The following is a 23,266-nucleotide window of genomic DNA, read 5'->3' on the forward strand; positions in this document are numbered from 1 at the left end:
AAGGAGCGCCTTCAGAAATTCTTCTTGATGCATCTGATCAATGCTCTCGCTAGATTGTGTTTCATATGTATTTGTTCTTATAAACAACTGGGTTGTAAATCTTATTCAGTTAGATGTACTTTTTCCAAATGAGTAATTTGTTTTTTGCGGCACCATTTAACCCTGTTTCTAATCTCAACTGTACCTTTAAGTAAAACAAATTATTTCTTGAAAGGGAGGCACATTAGTCCTGATGATAAGAAGTGAAACCAGGCCTCAGCACTCATGCTGCCTGTGGTGGTGTTTAATGTTTAACTGCCCTGCCCTCAGAGGAGGGAGGACATATGTGGGAGTTGAATGTTGACTCATACTTTGCTCAGACTGAGATGAAACTGCCAGACTTTGAACGAGGTAGTCTTAGCCTCTTGGTCATCCGAGATGACCATGCAAAATAGGAGCAGATGGACCAGGATCAGGGGAAGTTTTGTATTTTCGACTGTGACGGTACATCCATTTTAGCGGACAAGTCTTAAGTATACACATCTTGATTGAAGAACTGCTCACCTCTGGATCTTGGCTCTAATCGCAACGACAGCGCCCATCAAACCTGATAAGCTAAGGGACAAAATCTATACCTGGGAAATCACAGCTCACCACCTGAACCATGGATGAGGAAATTGAGATAACCGATGAGAAGGACTGGAGAGAACTTGAACCAAACTACCCCGTCAAAATCTTCATGACGATCTTTTACAGTCTCATCCTAGTGACAGGTATTGTGGGTAATTCAGTCACTATCAGAGTGACACAGGTGCTGAAGCGAAATGGTTACCTACAGAAGAATGTGACCAACCACATGGTTAGTCTGGCCTGCTCTGATTTGTTGGTGCTCCTCATAGGCATGCCTGTGGAGCTCTACTTTGCCATCTGGTTCCCATTCAGCTCCGCATCGGGCAACGCGTCCTGTAAGATCTACAACTTCTTGTTCGAGGCATGCAGCTATGCCACCATTCTAAACGTAGCCACGCTTAGCTTTGAACGCTATGTGGCTATCTGTCACCCATTTCGCTTCAAAGCCCTGGGCGGGAAACGTACCTCTGCCTTAATCACCTTTGCTTGGCTGGTGTCCGTGCTCGTGGCCCTCCCATTGCTGGTTGCCACAGGAACTCAGGGCCACATTCCTGTCCGAGAAGATACGCCCGTCCAAAATCTGACGTTCTGCACCAATCTTAGGGAGCGCTGGGTGATGTACAGAGTTAGTATTTTTGGGGCGTTCATCGTCTACATGGTCGTGTTGATCTGCGTGGCCTTCATGTGCCGAGCCATGATCATTGTCCTCCAGAAACCTATGGGTTCAATAGACGGAGAGCCCAATGGAATACAAAGACCATCCAAGCATGAAAGTTCAAAGGTCAAGATGGCGAGGAAGCAAACCATCCTTTTTCTTGGTAAGTTGTTGTTCCTTTTTTGTTTAGTGTGAACGGTCTCGGAACTAATTTGATTTGGGATCTAAGGGCCTCTGAAAAAGTGGAAATGTCTGAAATGATTTAACAGAAATGTTAGCAAATGATCCTCTTGGTGCATGGTGTGTGTGTCTGCGTAATGTTATTTTATTACCATCACTGCCAGGGATGTTTGGAAATGTCAGACAAACTCTTCAGCTATTTACAGAGTGAAAATACCACATTGACTCTGCACCAAGAGTGATAGTGATGAGGTCAAGTCCAGGCTGTGTTTATACTGTCACTGTTCACTTAAACCTACTCACTGGTGCTGAGGCTGCTTTTGTTTAGGGTGTGAACTGACAGGAACAGAGCAGATAAACCAGTTTATGATTGTCACTGCTTCTTTAGTTTTTTTGAATCATGTTTAACCTTAACTGTGGACATATGATTGAATCATGCAGCTGTCCAGTCACAAAAAACTGAGCATCGGGTAACATTCAACACAAGAGTCGAGGAAAGCATAGATATTCACACATGATATGCCCTATTTGCAATAGATAAGAGATACACCAAAACATACAGCAGCCATGCAGAAAACTGGTCATAGACCGAAACACAGGAGCTAAGTTCCAGAAACTGGGGAAGCAAGCTGTGTGATATGAACACATTTTGTACCTTATGTTGTGCTGTTCTTTTAAGCAACCAGTGCAGTACCTGCTCTAAACCTGCCTGTTTAGAATAGGCTGTTTTTCAAGTCTAGTATTCGTCAGAATTCTTCCTTATCTTTAGTGAGTCCTCCTGTTGTAAAATACACCTTCACTCTTTTCTTTTTTCAGTTTGCATGCAGAGCTTTATATTAACAGTCTATGATGCAATCAGGTTAGAAAAAGTTTCATTCATCATATCTGGTTTATCTGCAGTGAGTATTTCAATGTTTTTCCTAAAATGAAACATAATCAGTTGTATTACTGTTCGTGTGGGGTTTCTTATTATTAGTTTGAATTATTTACTGAGCAGGTGTTATTTTTTCATACATTACATCTTCTGAGGTCTGTTAAGCAAACAACACAGTGTTCAGACCCAAATATACAACTTTTCATAATAACAGCTCTGTAATTCAGGTAGATATAAAGCACTGCTGTAACAAAGGAAACATGCTTTCACTTTGTTGACAAATTGCCAAAGAGGAAGTAATTCTATTAATATTATTGCCAGTGTGTCTGTTTCTCAGTCCGATGTAATAAAATGAAATCAAATTATCAAATGATCTGGCGGTGGTTTTGACCCACGGTTTGACCCAGTTAGCAGCTTCTGCTGTTCTTAATCCTGCTATAGAGCGCTGATAATTAAAATGTTATAAATATTGAATGTATTACATATACAAATCACACCAACCTCTGCACTGCACTTCCCAGGATGTCTAACCATACACATTGTAAGTGTGAAGCCAATGGGATGAACTGTTTATGAGATATGCTTTCCACATACAGACAGATTTTAGTGGAATTAGTACACTAGATTGATAACAAAGTAATTCTTCTTGTTTACAAAACACTTCTTCAAAGCTACTAAAATATATATCACTTATATTATCAGTGAATTATATTTGATATATTACGACTGTACTGAAGTGCAAAACCCAAATGTACTGTTCCTCTCAGCTCTGTGGAGCTTTCAGTGTCTTTCAGGTCACTGTTTGATTTTCGACCTGTACCTGCACTGTTCAGGTTCACTCTAAATGCTCTTAACAACCTGGTTTGGTTGTCAAAGAAGAATTTCAACATCACTTACTGCGCACCATCTGCCCAGGAACACAGTTACCAAATAGCTGGTGAAAAAAAGAGGACAATTTACCAGCCAAAAACTAAAAATGTTTTAGTCAGGACTTGTCAGAAGGAAAAGGGGTAAATAGGAAGTTGTTTGCCAACATGTTCACTAAAACAAGAAAGTTCTGCTCCCTAAACAAATTTAAAAGATGAATAACACACACACACACACACACACACACACACCAAAAAGATGGTAATGTTAATATATCCTGCATGTTCTTAAGTAGCCCTCTCATTTACAGACATTCACAGACACAGTCACACGCTTCAGGCAGACTGGACGATGAATTTCATTTCTGATGTAAAGCTGTTTTACAGTCTTTTCAGATTCAAAATGTTTATTGTCACAGCTTTTATTCAGTACAAGGTCTGAAAAACTGGCTAAATCCATATACAAAAAAAAGTATTAAAGAAATATATATAGGTAGTTCAGTAGTAAGAAGAAGCGATAAAGATTTAGACAGTATATATAATACAGTAATAATAAAATAAAAGTATGATTTCATTTATTTTTACAAAAAAGGGGTTAGGGTTAGATATGTCGGGGATTATATATATATATATATATATATATATTTATAAATAATATCTGCCTCTAATCGCAGATGGGTACCTTTGCAAAAGAGAAAGGTCATGCTGAAGAATAAAAAGACCCCTGCAGCTTTTTAATACCTTTTATCCACAGTGCATCCAAGCTGCTATCTGCAGTTGACAAACAGGTGCAGATTTGTCACATATGACATATCTGAACTGGAACCATAGCAACATACAATAGTGAGATTTCTTTGTTTTGGTACAAAGGCACTGGACTCAGTCAACAGATGACTGTGATTTACATTGATTTTGATCATAAATATGATCTAAATGTAATGACCTGATGTTTAATTCATGAAACCACAAACAGTCAAAGTCAACTTGGGAAACAAGCATTAGTTTGAGTCGGTTGCATCACTTCTCTGCATCCCACAGGGTGCCATCGTCACACATCCTGGGTGTTTACTGATACATGCACGCACACAGATACACAAACATGTTTGTTCATCTGTCTTAGTGAGGACAATCAACAATGTATTGATATCATATCAGATATCTGTACAAGTACACACACACACCAGTCTTTGAATAAGTCATTTATGATGTAATGTTGAATCAGTTTAATATTTATTTCATATCAAGTCCTACTCACAAGTGAATCACAGGCCTGGAATTCACTGTGTATATTTACAGCTCAGTCTCATATCCTCAGTTGAGCCATTTAAAAACCAGTCTGTCTGCTGACAGAGGCACAAGGTCAATGAAACACATACTTGTAAGTAAATGTTACTCTTGTGTTGTTTATAACTTTCTGTCGGGCAATACTCAAGGGTTTCAGAAGTGCATCTTGACTACAGATGCAACAGAGAAACCTCAGCGAGTATACTTACTTTACAGTGAATTGGCAAAACCCCAGGGTATAGTATAATAATAATAATAACAATAATAACAATAATAATAATAATAACAAATAGTGCTTTTTATGTTCAACTGCAGCAGTGGCTCTGGCAAAGCTCGTTGAAGGCAGTTGAAGTATAAAAAAAACCTAATGCCTGTTTGCCACAATGTATGTAAAAAAACATTTCGTTCTCAGAGTCAAAACTTACTCAAATCTGAACACACAGACATTTCAATAAAACTTCAGCGTTAGGGTATCCAGTGAGACATCATGCTGTGTTTAACTGCAGAGCAGTTTAGAGAATGATCACATTCATCAGCTTTTCTTCAGTGTAAATGAAACCCAGTGATTGTCTGTATACGTCCACGAGTTCACTGCAGAGAGCTTCTAATAGCTAATTTTCCTTAATTTGAATGCCCCTTTGACCTAAAAAAAACAGTCAACTTCCTCTCCTTATACAACGCAAATATAATTTCAAAATGTAGATAATCATCCAACAAAGCAACACTGATAATATAATATAGGCTTAAAATCTGTGTTAACTTGTTAGTGTAACACTATAAATAGATTACATTTATACATGAATTTACCCAATATGCATACTTGGACATGCAGACTGGTGGAGCCAGGATCACACTGACCTTCAGATTAATGAACAACTCGCTCCAGCTCCTGAGTCACAGCTACCCCAGCCATTCCATAATCACTGCAGATAAACCAGGTAGGATGAATATAAAGTGTTAATACGTCACTCTGCAACAGAGACGGTTAATGTCCAGCACAAAAACAATTAAAAGTGACAGTATATTGGGGAACACAAAGAAAGACATTCTGTCACATGCTAAGAGACTATTTTTCCCAAATGACAAATCGAGAAAGGCAAAGTGGGAGGAGTCTAGTCACGATATTGTTGACTTTCAGGAAGCATACCTTGATGACGGTATTAGTGTGGGAGAACTCTATAAGACACATCAAATTGTGATGTTAAGATCTTGCCTGTTCACAGAGCATCTGATCAGTAGAGAATTCATGTTCACAGAAATGCAAGAGGGTCAGACAAGCAACAGAAAAACACAAAATAAACTGTTGAGCAGCTGACACAGAAATATCTAGACAGTGAATTGCAGACACCACCAATATGTCAGAGTTTGTCTCTACTGCTGTTGAGATTTTTGATCTCACGTCTTTGTGCAACACATGGGAAGTCATTTTTTGTCCTATGCAAGGTGAACCATTTTTAGGCGTTTTTGATGTGACGGTCCCTTTTGAGGCTATCTTTCGAAAAGAAGAGGCACAAATTAACACTAACATCTACACCTCAACTCCTATTCATTCTGAGAAAGTACCTGCTGGCCCACCAAGTCATTCTAATGAACTTTTGCATGTGACTGTGGAACTTCACAGAGTGAATCTCTTAGATGAACTGATTACCCAATTCAAGGATGATCCATGATAAGCTGCTCTGTGAGATACGACTGATGAAATTGGCGCTGATGTGGATGGTGTGTCAAGGGACGTTTATGCTGCCTTCAGGACAGAATTTTTAGACTGTGCAGCAGAGGTTGCAGATGTAAGGGTGCCATCGCTATCCCCAAAATGGCAAGAGGCAGAATGGAGATCTGTTGGTAGAATATTGGTCAAGGGATTTAAGGACCATATATATTTCCTTCTCGGCTCACTCAAGCCTCCCTGATGACTTCATGATGTTTTATCATAGTCAGCCTGAGCAGGATCTCTTGTCCACTGCTTTGCAAGAGCCTCTAGTTGGTGATGATGAAGATGAGTTCCTTGATCATATAGATCGCATGGGATTAAGAACAGTATCAACACAAGAAAACTTGAAAGCTGTGATTCTCCAAGCGGCCCCACAAGTAAATAATCCAGCAACCAAGCAGCACTGATAACATCGCAGCAGTCGCAGCACCAACTGTCACGAACTTCTTCCCCAGTGTGCTGTAAATGATGTAATAGAAACTATACTGTCCACCAACTTCTATACAATGGACATTGCATAGGGGTGCCTCTCTCACACTCACTCACACTTTTCCCTTTCTTGTTTAATTGTTTCCCCGGTTCAAGCCTTATCAGGACCGACAGTCAAGATTAAAACAGCGTGAATGTGAGACAGAGATAATAAGAGGAAGATGTGGTCATTAGCTCAGGAGGTGTATTACGAGCTCAGGGTGATTTCTTTTTTCATGACTAGTATTTTCTGTTTTATCAAGAAAGTCATCACCTTACTTAAACTGTTTGTGACAAATGGTTGATGAACATTCTGTTAATGCACTTGAATGACTACATCAAAATTGTTCACTGTTTTGTTGTGTATTTTTTTCTTCTAAATATACCAGCTCAGTTCAGTTTTGTAAACTATATGAAATTCTTTAACTGGTACAAAAGACATCATCCTATAAACATGTTTATTAAATGTTGTTGGAAGGAAGTCTTTTTTGCATTTAGTTGTGTTTAGGTGTCCAAGATTTTTACACTGAAGAAAAAATTAAATATTTTTAAGTGTTGCTATTGCAAACATTTGAAATGCCTGAAAAGCCTGGGCTTTTCCATTCTAGTGCTTTCAAGATTCTTGCCTTAATTTAAAAATGTTTTCATTAACTTAACAGTGGTATTGCTGGCACTTTATAGAGTATCTCTTGGACACATTGAGTTCCACTGATTCCTACTTTAAAAGCAGTGGCTCCTGTTGTGCACACTGACCTCAGTTATCTTTCAAGTGGCCGTGGGTCTTGCCAGCGTCGGCTTTACCTTGAGACAACTCAAATCTTGGTTGGGCTCTGCAACTATAGAGAGTAATTAAAAGCAGAGAACATTCTTATTAAGTTGCCAGCACATCACGTCTAGGACAGAAGGTTAATTGCTTTAGATTACTTTCAGTCACTGTGACACAGCATTTGTGAAGTGAATATTAATTGTGTTTGGCTGCCTTCATCCTTTGGCCTGTAACCTATAACTCTTTCACCCCATTTCAGATAAGAGTAATCGCCAAAACTGAAGAGAAAGAAAGAAGGAATGGGTTCTCAGATGCTTAAGAAAACAAATGAACCGCAAACGCTGTTGTAATTTGTCAACCCTTTGATTCAAGATTAGTGTTGAGTAAATTCCTGAGCTTTATTTAAAAATCTTCTGTGTTAGACCTAAGTTATTTGACATTTTCAATGTGGATTTCTGATATTCACACTCGGACAAAATAAATGCGTCTCAATCTGCATAAAGTACATTTCAAAAACAATTCACAGAAAAACGTTATTGACATAAACAGTAGACAGCAGAGAAAAACTTGATGATCATGTCCTAAAATGATACCCATGAGCAAAGGTCTCTGAGGAAATCTCAATCCTAAAGCTTGCTGGTGTATTCATTGTGATCTTTGCCTGAAGTAAATGTCTTGAGAAATAAAACCTCTTTTATGGGCTGTTCATCTAAGCTTCATCTTTCCCAACTGAGCATGAGGTGGAAATCAATAGTAAGAGCTCAATAAATAAGAGCAACTCAGAACCAAGACAGGCTTTAAAGGTAGGGTTGTTTCTGAAACACTTTTTTATCTTATTTGTTGAAATCCCCTTTCCGTCCCAATGGTCATCGATATCAAATAAAGTCTCCCGAAAGCAATGAAAGAAAGCCTGTGTCTGTCGGCCTCACAGGACTGTAATAAACGCAACCAATTATTGCATTTGGACCGAATTAAGTGATTGGCTGGCATACCAGTCTTTCACAAACTCGACTTACCTGCCTGCCTGCGCTCACACTGCCCATGCTTTTACAGCACATGACTGTCTTATACTGAGTCTTCACAAGTTGGAGAGACATACACCACTGTAGCAGAGGCGATAGCCAGAAGTTAGCAAGCAACTCACAGCAAAGTCGCCTTTTTATAGCAGTCTGTGTTTAAGTGGCGTAAATCTTGGGTTGGAATGTATTTTGCTTACATTTTTTCAGAGTGCGAATAATTCTTTTTTAGGATTACCAACGAGAACACTCTTTAACCGAAACTTAGTGATTTACATTCTTAATCAGACATAGCCATCTTTATCATGTGTGATAAAATCCCCAAAAAGACATGAAGGGGGGAATTCCTGGATTGTAAAGCCCTCTCATAATGCTGCTATGCTATTAGTATGCTTGAACGAATCTTTGTTTAAAAAAAGGTCAAAATAAAGTTGCCAAAAAAACAACGAGAAATTCGCAAAGACATAACATTTTGTAACATGACAAGAACAGAGATGGAATTGCATGGAAAGGTAGAATGACAGTAAAGCACTTTCCCCAATCAATCCTACACATGGTTGTATAGTAGTTGTCTGAAGACCTCATTGAATTTGCATAGGCACATAGATTTAAAAGTATCTTCCCATGCCAATCTGCAAGCCCTCCACCAAGTTCAGTGTTTTGTAGTTTTTGTGTTGTTCTCATTAAAAATAAAAAAACAAAAAACCAAATAGACAAACAGATACAGTGAAAATATAAACTCCTTGGTGGAGCTAATAAACCGATGGCATAAGAGAGGAAGAGAATCTCATTAAGCCTTTAATATTTTTCCAGGTCTTACGTTGTCGTACCCTCTTCCATCAGCCTCTTTCCAACAATTTGCCAGACCTGGTCCTTATCTCAGAAACCCCTGTGACAGCCTAACTGCTACCCAAGAACCTCTCTCCTTCTGATCGACGGAGCCTCTTTATAGTGTTTGAGTACAGATTCTGATTCACTGTCGGCCTGTTTATTCTGCCTGGGTGGCGTCTTCCAAACCTCTTTACGGTAAAATATAAAACACACATCTGGGAGGATTTGTTGAGGCTCTGTGGGATGGATGATGAATGTGCCTCTCCATTCCCTCTCTCGAGCCCTCCATTGTCTCCCAGCATCTACTCCACAATGAGTGACAGCTGCATAGTTCAGCAATAAGCTCCAGAGCCCTTTGGCCCCTTGGCAGTCAAAATAGCTAAAGGCAAGTCTCCATGTGAGTGGCAGTCTGCACTCACCGAACCGCCTGGGAGGCATCCTGCTGTTGGCTGAGCGGGTGACTGGCAGTGCTCGGAGGGAAAATCACAACTTATACTCTGAGGATGTTTACTCATACACCATAATACTCACTGATACACATCAGCATGCCTCCATTTGGCATTAAATGCAAACAGATGTTTGGATGATGTGATCAGGTTTGAGCCACTGAAAGAAGCTGTTCAGAAAATGTTCACTTATTATCACCTTACAATAGTGTGAATAGTTGCTGTCAACATAACAGATCTTGAGACTGAGTATTCACTGTCCACCTACTTTTGTCTCCACAAATCACAACAGGTTTATCAGAGTTTTATGGTTCATGTTGTGGGACGCAGCGCTTCAAGGGGCTGTCCCTCAGTCAAAACCAGCTGCTATAACGTCAAGTAAGCAACTTAATGCAGGAGGCATTAATGTCATTATCATTGAGGGATAAATTTGTAATTTTTTTTCTTTCTGTGGTAACAATATCTACATGATGAAGTAGGGTGCTTCTAGCCTAGGAGTATACATTAATAAATGCATACTTATATATGTTTATGCGGTTATCAATTTATTTAGTTGCAATTTATCACTGGATTTGACATTAATGACAGAGTGCTTTTTAAAAAAACAATTAAAACTTTTCAATGCTGTAGCTCATACTAAGATAAGATAAATCACTTAAGATAACAGGACTTTACGAGGGGTTTCACTCAGTGGTAACAGAGAATAAATCCGCAACTCCAATTTTAGCAGCTTTAAAAGTCTGAAGCAGAGATGGACCATCCATCATATCCCTTTAATTGGAAAGTATGCTTGCTTCATTTGGGTAGGGAGATAGATGAGTAGAACCACTCTCAAGTAAATTTGTATAATCTATAGATATCAAATCAGAAAACAGACAAGCATGTAACAAAATATATAAAGCTAACTGATATGTCCCATGTACAAAAAAAAGACAATTCACCTTTTCTATCAGAGCTTATGTGTTATACTATTTATTTGCTGGGAGCAATAACTTCCAGGAGTCTCTGTGATCCCCTGTTATTTCAGTGTAAAAAGTTACAGTTGAATTAGTTTTTTATACTCACTCTAATTTGTATGTTTTGACCTTTGTACTAACTGTTTAAACTTATGAGGCTATACTGCTGTGTCATAACTAATTCGGAATGTAGGTATTATCCAAATTGTTTCACTTTATCATGTTAACACAATCTGTCACCACTCGGACAAACAGGCTTTTAGATGTAAGAGGTTAATATTGCCCAGCAATATAATAAAATATAATAGACTGAACAGAAAAGAACAACCTCAGCTGGATAGCAATCAATACAAAGCCAGACCACAATCGGAGGGGGTCCGGGCCACATGTGTCCACATTCTTATAGCAGTGTGAACCTGAATATGGTCCTGTCACATTGAAGGACTTCCTACTCAACTGATATCTTCAGTGTAAGCAGAATACGTACACAAACCAGCGCCGGAGGCCTCATTTAAACTGTAGCAACAGGCAACAACAACAACAGAAGCAATTTGTTCTGCCTTGAGTGTGTTTTTTGTGTTTTATGATTTCTTCTTCTTTTCCTTGCTGCTTCCTATCTTGCACTACATCTTTGCTAGCCAAATGATATGCGTGTTTATCTGCATATGGGGCAGGGAAGGGAGATACAATCAGAGATCCGATCAAGAGACACATGTTGGGCCACATATTAATGCCAGGTGTGAACGCACACTCAGAGCTGTGCACTTGATATCAGATCATAAAAACTACATGTTAATACCAAGTGTGTTTGAGGCCATAAATCAGAGGTTGTGAGCAGGAGGTTACTACAGCTGGTTTTAGCTGCTTGTTCACCTTTGATAACAGAATCTGTAATGAGATAAATGTACACAGAGGTTAGAAGGCACTGTATCGTTTTAAATGGACACAGATATAACAAATAAGCTGCACCAAGGCAGCAGCAAATCCAACCATGGTAAATGTTTAATGAACCTTCCTGGAGATCAGTGCTTGGGATTGTATTAGTGCTGATAGCGGGTCAATGTGTGACAGAGGATTAAAATAATATGCATTTACTCAGTGTCTTTTCAGCCAGGACTGTGAAGGTCAATTTCAGTTGGATCTGTTGCGGGTGGAAATCAAAGGAGAGGAGTCGTCGTTCTCAAGTTGAAATTAAGCAAGTTTATTCAGAGGTCACAGGTCAGGAAAACGTGGTGTCCAGCAATTGAACATGCATGGGTCTCTAGTTCTACACAGGAGGTTGCAAAGGAAAAGAGGCGCTTAAACAGAGTGCGCACATAGGTTATATATTGATATATTGGGCGTGACAGGGGTTCTTCTTGGATTGGTCAAAACTAGATGGAGGCCGCTGCATCTAGACGGGGCAGTGCCTCATCCTCTTGGAATGTCACGTGATGAAGATATCGTACGTGCACTCCGTTGTCGTGGTTCCCAGAGGTCATAATGTTCCTGCCTCAAAGCAGCTGCCTTAGTGTGTTGTGGGGGAGAGATTTTAGGCCTAGGTCTGCTCATTATCTGCTGTTGGTGTTCTACTTTGTGTGTGTGTGAATTGAAACAGGGAGCTGGGATGTGTGGTACAAAGTGTTGACTGTTCTACAGAGTGTAATAAAGAGGTCAAAGGAATGTATGTGGTGTAGGTCAATAAATGTATGTGTAATGTATGTGGTATATGTCAATAAATCCAAATGTAAACTAGGCTACATACCATCCGTCATTGCGTTATGGAGCTGTTACAAAAAAAAACACATTCAAACTTATAGTTTCTTTTGACATCATTGTCATTTTCAGAGAATGTATTTTTCAAGAGACAAAGGTGGTGCTTACCTGACTGCTGTTCTTATTTCTTCTTTTCTTTTATCTGTTATCCTTCCATATACGGATAAAGGCGAATTTAAGATGGCTCCATTGTGCAATTGTTTCAGTACTATAGCATAAAGCAGGGAGGTAACACTGCTCTGCGCTGAACAGTGAAGAAAGGAAAAAAAGACTAGTCCCCAAAGTCAGCTACTGTGCCCTTGGCAAGTTGTTTTCTCACAGTTGATTGATTTCAAAAAGGGGAAACAGAGACATTGTGTTCAGAGAGGTCTTTGTTACTCTGCTCACCCAATAATTGAATTACTGTTATGACATCCCTTTAATTGGGATAAGACCAATATCTATGAGTCTGGATTCCTCCCCAGCATTAGTGTGATTTATGCAGACTTGTATGAGATGAGGTGATAGGGAATGTGGCGTTTTATTCAAATTCATAGAAAGTACTGAAATTCACGGAAAGTGTTACTGAGAACTGAATAATTTCCTGCAGCCCTTGAAACTGGTGTCCAGAACACTTTCCTGATTTGTCTCGGTCTCACACCTATCCTATATTTCGCCTCACAAGTAATGTTTTTTGAGTTTGGTGAATCATTGAGAACAATTTCAGAACCATCCTCAGATTGTAAACATATAGGCCTGACTCAAATGTCACAATGTACACACACGGCCCATGTGTCCACACAATTTACTCTAAACTTTGTTTATCTTTCACACATGAACAACACAGCTGGAGATTCTCCGCTCAAACGTGTTCACAACAACATGGACGTCTCCTGCATGTTCAGGCGAGGGGTGGAGCAGCAGGCAGAGGTCGGGCGTAACATATTAATTCAGCTGCAGAGGTCCTTGGTTTTTGTTCTCAGCACATCGACACCGGAATCTGTCGATATCACTAAATATTTTTATTCAAAATGTTAGTACATAAACTCCATAGATGAATCTACACCAACCAATCAAACAGAAAATGGAATCCACTATATGTCAAGAATGAGAAACAAGCCTCACATGTCATCGCTACTATCAGTTAGTTATGTGAAAGTGGACAAATAAAGTGTTGAGACACGACAGAGAGATATAAACAGTGAGTTCAACAGGTTAGCTGAAGCTATCTAGAAAAATGTGTGTTTTCCATTGTGTATGTTAGAGTGGTTGCTCACACGCTCAGACTCTAACTGAACTCAGAACTGCTTTCTAGTGTTGTTCTCTCTCCTTTAGTCTTGTGAACAGACCCAGGATCTGTGTACATTTTGCCCAATTTGAAAAATAGTCTGCAGTCTGATCTTTGCTCGGTGAGAGCTACCAACAGCAGTGTTCAGTCACTTCTCTTCAATATTGACTTTGCATGGAATCATGCCTCAAGTAAATATGTAATACACCTTTACACTTGCATCAGAATACAATCATGCAGTTCAAAGCTTTGCAGGAATCACTACTTTATCAACTATTGCATTATTTATCCATCAATACATCTATTACTAACATTGATGCTGAAGAATATGAGCAGCAGCATCATAATCTTTTAGCATATGAACATCCTAAAAACATCACTGTAAGTGATAGTAGGTCTCTGCTGATTGATTCAACTCCTTGAACTATTGTTGATTTGGATACAGGGCAGACATTGAGCCCTGAGCAGCCAGGGACTAACATTAGATTAGCACATGAGAGTACAAGTGCAAAGTGCAAAGGGTGTTACTATTAGCACATCATTTACGACACAGTCAATAAATACTCTATCAGCCAAGGCTAAGATTATGACCTCCACTTCCAGAGTACCTTCAATCAGAAAATATATTCTGTCCTTTTTACATTTAATTATTATATCATTCAACTTATCAGGACTGTTTCATTTGTGAGAGCCAAGCCGCACCATATTGAGAACTTTTACTCAACAGATGTTGCAGACAAGGCAGGTAGAAATAATGACCACGTCATCTGCATACAAACAAAATTAGGCCAAAAACTACCACCAGCAGCTACAAATCCTTTACTGGCCCAACAACAAACTGGAGAAACTACCCCATCCTCAGACTGACTATGTCATTGTCTGTCTTTTGTGTGGGTTCAAGGTATATTTATACGCACTGTCACAGGCTTTGTAAATGTTTGCAGTCATCACAAGTTGCTTATTATTCACAGGATAGACTCTCAGTACAACTTCATCCAATGTTTGAGGAGAAAATCTAGCTGGATCAATAAGTCAGCTGCTAGATTATTTACTCATCTCATTGCTCTGCATGAGATAGATTTTCTCTTTTTACCCCTTTTCTTTCTTAGAGCAGAGTTGGTTTATCTTGTATGTTAACACATTTTTCACAAAACAGAAAAACTTTTATTTATATAATACCTAATTTAGAATTACTCCGTTTTTCCTCTCTTTTGCTATTTTATCTCCCAACGGTGTGTTTGTGTATGTGTGTGTGTTGTACTCGTACTTTTAATTTTGTTATTATTTATTGATTTATTACAGCTTCGGTCTTCACTGGTCATGTACACAGGTACAGAAAGATAAATCCATTGACAAGAAATACCTTAGATTCAAATAAAGACAATTCTATAGTCTTTGTACAGATGTCAACAATGATTTTCATCACAGTAAATATCATACTGTTATAGACTAAGATAAACAGCTTCTGAGAGTGAAAATGATCCAGAATCATGCAGCAAATAGGTGAAGCTGGTTGCACTCCTAAACTTTCTCCTGATCTTGAAAATCTGAATTTCATCACACATTGTTCGTCTCCGTCATGCTTATGATTTGTTAGCTTTACAGATCTCACATATGCTTAAAGCAATATACAATCTAGATGGTCATACAGAACTTGCAGCCACTGACGAGATTCAGTCTTCATATGCTTAGGAATTATTTCAATACTCTTGATTATTCCAGTTGAATTAACAGAGGCGTTTCCACTCACAGAAATGATCACCATCAATGATGTGCTGATGCCCTCTTTTTGAAAAGTTCCTCAATGAGTTATGTCATTTTCAAAAGCCCTGCATTCATGTGAAGGTTTATACAGTCTATAGCAATGAAGTAGTGTGGTACTTCTGGAGCAGACACTTCTTTTTTCTTAGTGAAGGAGGTGAACATGCTGCAACAGCTGCAAACTATTCTTTAGAGGCGCTCTGCTCGTGCTGTTGAATATCTATGAAATTCAGATTTTAAACCCAGACTTTTCAGGTGCCAAGATTTACTAGTTTCCAGTTAATGGCAGTATTTTGGTGGTCAGCCTTTTCAGTAAAAAAAAAAAACAGAAAAAGCAAACAGAAAATATCTCCATACTTTGGATTTTGCTCAAATGCTGTTTACCCCTGAAACTCCTTAAGTGTTTTGTGGAATACACTTCATCCACCCCTCCATCAGCATAGTTGTGAGTAGATGATGACTGCATTATCCTTTTGCCAAATAATGTATCTAAAATCCCCAACTTAAAAAAAAAAGAAAAAAAAGAGGTGAAACCTAACTTACAGTTAGCCTCAGGTTTGGTGAGATTTTGACCAACAGGCTTTGTGCTGCCCCATGTGGGTTCGACCTCGACACTCATTGATAGCTCTTCTTCCTAGAGATAGACTGAAGGTATTTATTAAGAATTATGATGAGTGATGCCCATTTTCCTTTTAAGTCTTGCCCCTTGTGACATTTAACTTCAAAAGATTGAAAATGAATTAAGACACCAACACACTTGATGCAACCTTTGCACCTAATGTTTTTCTTTATCAAAATGAAGGTAAGTCCATCACATTGGAGTGTTATGGCTTATGTTTTGAATGCATTGAGCAGGACTTTTATGTTGATTTCCGAGTCATGGTGTGAGGGGCGTGGCCCTACAAAATGAGGCCTTAGGCCTTAATTACAAAGCTATCGGACAACTATCGGACGGAATTTGTCACAAAGTTATTGGACCAGGTTTAATGTTTTGCGCTCAATGCATCATTCAGACAACAAATAATAACAATAAACTGACTAAAAAGTAGAAGGCCTTTGAACCCTTATCATCATCATCATCAACATCAACAACATGTGAGTGCTTCAAATATTCTTAATGCCCTTTCACAACTTCAGCCGCATATTCTTGTCTATGCGGTGACATTCCTGAATCGTGATAACTCAGTGACAACTTTCCAGATGAACGCCCAGACTGTGATCAACGAGCAAATGTGACATTTTGCCCCCACTCCCACCCCCTTTCATACTTGATCTTGATCACACTACTAGCACTTATAAAAAAAAGGCAGCTAATCAGTAACCTGCTGCATCTTCCATCTAGGTGACATCTTTAGTGTCCTATTTGAATTTTGAACTAAGTTTTAAGACACCAGTACATACTGTCAAGATAAATCATCCCCCCCAGGTTTTAATGAAACTGGATCTGTGCAGTGTGTGATATTGATTCATTTGGACAGTTGGTGTCATTTATAAGGATGGCAGGATAAAGGATTACAAGCATTCATCAAGATGCCTTCCAGCATAGTCAACCAGACTTTTTAAAATCTGCAGTCTTCCACCAACAGGGGGCAGAACAGGAGTGACACAATCATTTACATGAACAATGTCTTATATTTGGAATTCGAGATAAAATGATTAGTGTATCTACCAATTGGCACAGAAGGCCATCTGCATTTTTACAATCATAATGTTCCGCCTTCTAATCTAACCATATTTCCATGTTATTATAAGAATCATTATAAGAGGTAATTTATCTAGAAAATTCAAATTCGAACACACATGAACAACAAAGCTGGAGATTCAAAAGGCAGAGGCACGACGTAACATACTAATTCTGCTGCAGATATCCTGGGTTTTTGTTTACTGCACATCGACACCGGGAGAAAGGGAGAGACCGTGGTTGTGACTCATGGGGTAGAGTGGGTCGTCCTCTAATCAGAGGGTTGGTGGTTTGATCCCAGTAGTCAGAGTACATGGGATTGTGAAGTTTGTTGGTTTGATGTGAAATTAAAGTGACTTATCGACACATATGACATATGGGAAAAATACAACAATGTGACTGTTTCGAATATAAAACTAGATCCCACTGAAAACCCCCAAACCTTTACACAGAGGTGGTAGTGAGGCGTTAGTTTTATTGGTGGAATCTGACAGGATGATCGGTTTTGCAAATTATTATAAAATGCTCAATCTACTGTTTATAACTTATTTCTGTGGGCTTCCATTCTAGCTGTAAATGTCAGTGGAAAACCATGAAAGCATATAACATTTAATGAAAAGCATCGTGAAGTCTGACATTAAACAGCCTGTAATGCTTCATTAAATACTGCAGAGGGGCCGTTCAGAAGGGACTGGCATCCTGGTACTTGCATGGACGTTTTCAGCCACATGATTTGGAGAGATGTCAGAAAGTTACTGAATGAAACTTTGAACATCACTTCCTATTGGATCCACAGTTGAACAGTAATGGTGGAGTTGACATTTAATGAGAGAAAATGCTGAAGAGCCATTCACTTGGGATGGACCTGGTTGACCGGCAGGTGTTTGGGTCTTTGAAAATGTCATGAGTTGAATATATTTATCTTACAGACGCTGACAAAAAGAGACTCATTAAATTACCAGTGTGTTTTTTAATGATCTGTCAAACCCTCAGCGGGAAATTATGCATGACAACCCTGACTAAAAGACTTTGTTTGTTGCTCTTTATTCATTTATCATTTGTCTCTCTTTACATGTGCTTGCAAACTTTGATTTGACTTTGTAAAGAATGTCAGTCTACTCAGGCCCAGTGTTAGTTGAAAGCTGACATTTTTTTTTCTGTACCAAATATGCTAGTATTTGTTTTCCTACAATTAACTAATCTTGTATGCTTTATTTTGAATGTCTGGAAGACACACTAAATCAACTTTTGTTTTGCAAGACCAGTTTTAGGTTTTGGACAATTCGGACAAATGGCAACCTTGACCTGATACTGGTGTGAGATGAAAAGTCTAAGGTTACCAAGTCATTCTGCTGGTATTGTGAACCTCAACCACATGTTTATTACTGAGGATGCTCTAATGTTAATTAGCAATACCACAATCTTTTAATTAACCTACAAGTACAGTACTTTTTGCGGCTGAACCGAATGGAACCACGACAAAGACTTGAAGACGGATTACATTTGCCGCAAAGACAACTTCCACAGTTGATTTTCTCTTCCCTTAAATGCATTGGGATAAATAATTCTCCCTGTGGTCTGGGAAGCCGTATTATAAATACTCTATCTGAGTCTGTGTTTGTCAGCAGGAAGTGATGTCTCAAGCAAGATTATTTTGTGAGTTTTGAAAGGCTGTTTGGTCACAGTCCAATTTCCATTAAAAACACAGCAGGGAATGGATAAACACTAGATTAGAGAATGAGGATGTGTAAGTCCCTCCAAAGACTAAGCAAATGACTCAGACATGACAGATGAGATTACAACACTGGGGTTCAAGGAAAACATCCTTTTGGTAATTGTTTGAAACCTCTTCAGTGCATTTAGAAATTGAATATGAATCAGGTAGGAATACAGTTGCAGCATTTATAATGAGCCTGATTTCAGTCACTTCCATTTCAATCAGCATGGGATGACGTTTAAATCGTAACGGTCTGTCAGTTTAGAGATGGACAAAAGCAGTCTGGAGGAAACTGATGTCAAACCTTCAGGAACGTGCTAAAAGTTATCTCATTTAATGTGAAAGGGATTATGAGCCCAGCAAAAAGAAGCCAAATATTATCAAAAATGAAAAGGGAAAAAGCACATGTTGTGTTCTTACAAGAGACACACCTCAGCCCATCAGAACACGAAAAATTGAAGCGAATGGGGTTTTCAAAAGTATATTATTCATCCTACAAATCAGGCCGTAGGAGAGGGGTAGCAATTTTAATATTCCAAAAAGTATCATTTGAACATCTGTCAAAGGTAACAGACAAAGAAGGGAGATATATAATAGTCTCTGGAAAAATAGATGGCGTTTCAGTGTCATTATGTAACATTTATGCCCCCCCTGGAAGTGATTTTATTTTCTACAGAAATATATTTGATTTAATGATAGGGGCACCGGGAATCGTCATAGGTGGTGGGGATTGGAACATCCGTCTTGACCCAAGACTAGATTCATCAAAAAACTTAACGACTACTCCACTACATAGAAAAGTGAACGCTCTAATGACAGAGTTAGGCATACTAGATCTATGGAGAGACTTTTACCCATCTTGCCGTGATTCCTTTCTACTCATGTCCCCATGATACATACTCAAGAATAGACTATTTTTTTGTGTTGAAGAGAGATCGCCATAGAATGTATAGCTGTGATATTGGAAGTATAGATGTATCTGATCATGCACCCCTGTCTTGCACTGTACTTATAAGCCACAAAGTTGGAAAAACTTTGTGGAGGTTAAATACAAGTACTCTAAACAACCCACAATTTAAGAGCCAAATGATAAAGGAAATAAAAACGTATCTTGAAGAAAATGATAACAGGGAGGTTGACTCAGCTATAGTATGGGATGCCTTAAAAGCAGTCATCAGAGGGAGAATTATATCTTACTGTGCCCATGAAAAGAAACAAAAACAATTAAGACTAATAAATCTTAGTAGAGAATTAAAAGATCTTGAGACACAGCATAAGAGTGACCAAAAAACGAATGTGCTGACAAAAATAAAGAAAGTCAGAAATGAAATAAATATATTACATTCACAGGAAATTGAAAAAAAAATCATATTCACAAAACAGAAATATTATGAGTCAGGACCAAAATCAGCAAAACTTCTGGCAAGAAAACTGCAAAAACAACAAGCGGATAGAACCATATACAAAATAAGGGACCCGGTTTCTAAATCTATACACTATAAACAAGATGAAATACAAAGAGCGTTTAAAAAGTACTATAAATCTCTATATGCGCAACCACATCTTGAGAGCGAGCAACAAATTGGCAAATTCCTCATTTCAATCAATCTGCCTCTTCTATCAGAAGAACAAAATCAAAAATTTACAGCAGCGGTAACTGAGAAAGAACTGAACAGTGCTATATCTAAGCTTAAAACTAATAAATCACCCGGTCCAGAAGGCCTTCCTTCAGAGTGGTATAAGACATTTCGATTTGAGTTAACGCCAAGTCTTCTTAGGGCCTGCAACACAACCTTAACAGACGCCAAAATGCCCCCATCTTGGAACGAGGCAGTGATCTCCGTTATCCACAAAGAAGGAAAGGACAAACTGGAATGTGGATCTTATAGACCAATCTCGGTGTTAAACGTTGACTATAAATTATACACAACCATACTTGCTTAAAGACTGGAAAACATCCTCCCTCAACTTATACACAATGACCAAACTGGATTTATCACACAAAGACAAACCCATGATAACATTAGGCGATCGTTGCACATATTAAGTCATATCCAACAGAACAATCTTGAAGCTTACCAGTTTGGATGCTGAGAAAGCCTCTGACTCAGTTAGCTGGCCTTTCTTATATAAAGTCCTTGAGAGATTTGGCATGCATAACAATTTCATCAAGGGCATTCGTACGCTATATGCTAAACCATCAGCCTGTATAAAAATAAACGGGTATCTGTCAGATACCATTATATTGGAGCGTGGGACAAGACAGGGGTGCCCAATTTCCCCATTACTGTTCGCACTCTATATAGAACCTCTCGCACAGTGGATAAGACAGACGGAAAGTATTAAAGGCATCGGCATAAATGGAGAGGACCACAAGGTAGCATTATATGCCGATGATATCCTTATTTATTTAAGTACCCCCTCAAACTCTTTTTCGGAATTAATGAACTTACTAGAAAGCTTTGGTAGATATGCAGGATATAAACTAAATCTGCAAAAAACACAAATATTGACTTTTAATTCTACGCCTCCAAAAAGTATTAGAGACAGATTCAATTTTAACTGGGATCAGAGTTCATTGAAATACTTAGGAATACATTTACCGAAGAATATCTCAACACTGGCAGCGATAAACTATGCACCCCTCCTAGCAAAAATTAAAGATGACATACACAGATGGAACTCTATTTCTTTCCTCAGTCTCAGCCATAGAATTGATTCTGTAAAAATGAACATTCTCCCACGATATCTCTTCCTATTTCAAGCACTTCCAGCAGAAATTCCCTCAATACAATTTTCCGAAATGAATAAAATAATTTCAAGATTTATCTGGCAAGGCAAAAAACCTAGGGTTAAATTTAAAACTCTTCAACTCCCAAAGGAGCAAGGAGGAATGGGTCTACCTAATTTTAAGGATTATTACTACGTTGCTCAAATGAAACCCCTGATTAACATATGTACCCCAAATTTTTGTTCCAGATGGAAAGACATTGAACTCTCCCTCATGAGAGATCCCCCAATTCACGCAGTATTGGCACATACAAATTTGGGAAAACTCATAGACAATGTGGAAAATCCATGGATCAAATTCCAATTAAAAATCTGGAATACAATTAAAGGAGAATACAAGCTAGATCATAAACTGCAAATACTTCAGTGGTGCGCTCATGATCCTGGGTTCAAACCAAATGAAATTGACAATAGATTTAAATTTTGGATTCGAAAGGATATAACAACATTTTATTCCCTTACAGAAAAGGGGCAATTAAAGGGCTTTGAAAGCCTGAGGAAAAAATACTGTCTTGAAAAATCTGACTTTTACAGGTACCTCCAGATACGCAGTTATTTTGAACATAATATTAGAAACAGAACAGACCTTGCAGACCCAATACTGAGAATATTTCTCGGTGCCTACCAAAATGATTCAAATAAAGGAGTTATCTCTAGATTCTACAAAGGCCTCATGACAAAAAAAAAACACACTGCTGAATATGTTAAAGAAAAATGGGAGAGAGAAGGTGGCCTCCCAATATCAAATGAGGACTGGTTGGAGGTATGCAAATTCCAGTGGGAATGCACCAACTCTAACGTGTGGCGGGAATTTGGGTGGAAATGTGTTATTCGTTTCTTTATTACACCAAAGCAGAAAGCACGCTTTGCTGGAGGGGAGAGCACATGTTGGAGACAATGTGGGTCTCGGGAAGCAAATCACAGGCATATATTCTGGGACTGTCCAGCGATTAAACATTTCTGGGCAGAGATTCACAAAGCATTAAAAAGCATTCTTAATACTGACCTGCCCCTGCAATTTAGAACATTATTTTTGGGAAATGTTGATTTTCAAACAAGGCGCCCAGATAAATATATGATTGGCATACTAATAACCGCCTGTAAAAAAGCGCTCACAAGGCGCTGGCTGCTTCCTGAGCCCCCCACGATAGAGGAATGGATAGATATAGTAAATGACATTTATGCTATGGAAAGGATTACTTTCTCCATTTGTCTTCGGAAAACTGTGTTCATCCAATTATGGAGCAAATGGGTGAGATATGTAAAACCCCTAAGACCAGACTTTGTGGAAGTATTGAATGAATGACCCAATGTTGTCTGGATTTAGTGAGCCTCACAGATCTCTATCCCATTCTCTCTCAAGTCACCCTCTAACGTGTTGTTTTTTTATTCGGCTTGTTTTTATTCATTTATTTGTTTTTCTCTATTGATCTGTGATTATTGTCTACATGTGCGCACTGTACCTCTCCCAGAATGTACAAAGTTACCTAATTCTGAAAAAGGTTGACAGCAGAAGAAAGAAAATTGCCCTTGGGCTGATGTAAATTTTTGTATACAACTGTCAAATAAATAAAGAATATAAAAAAAAAAAAAAAAAAAAAAAAACCTTCATGAACACAAAGCTTAATAAAGA

General features: G+C 38.6%; 1 protein-coding gene across 1 annotated transcript in view; it reads left to right on the top strand.

The window, feature by feature from the left end:
• Positions 1-299: 299 nt before the first annotated feature.
• gpr39 (G protein-coupled receptor 39) overlaps positions 300-23,266 on the top strand; it is a 28,452-nt gene continuing 5,485 nt past the window's right edge. Inside the window, exon 1 of the mRNA XM_053440135.1 lies at positions 300-1,427. Within this exon, the coding sequence (XP_053296110.1) occupies positions 644-1,427 (784 nt within the window). The 5' untranslated portion in view covers positions 300-643. The remainder of the gene's footprint in view (positions 1,428-23,266) is intronic.

The sequence above is a fragment of the Pleuronectes platessa genome, chromosome 14 (assembly GCF_947347685.1).
Source record: "Pleuronectes platessa chromosome 14, fPlePla1.1, whole genome shotgun sequence".
In the NCBI taxonomy this organism is placed as follows: Eukaryota; Metazoa; Chordata; class Actinopteri; order Pleuronectiformes; family Pleuronectidae; genus Pleuronectes; species Pleuronectes platessa.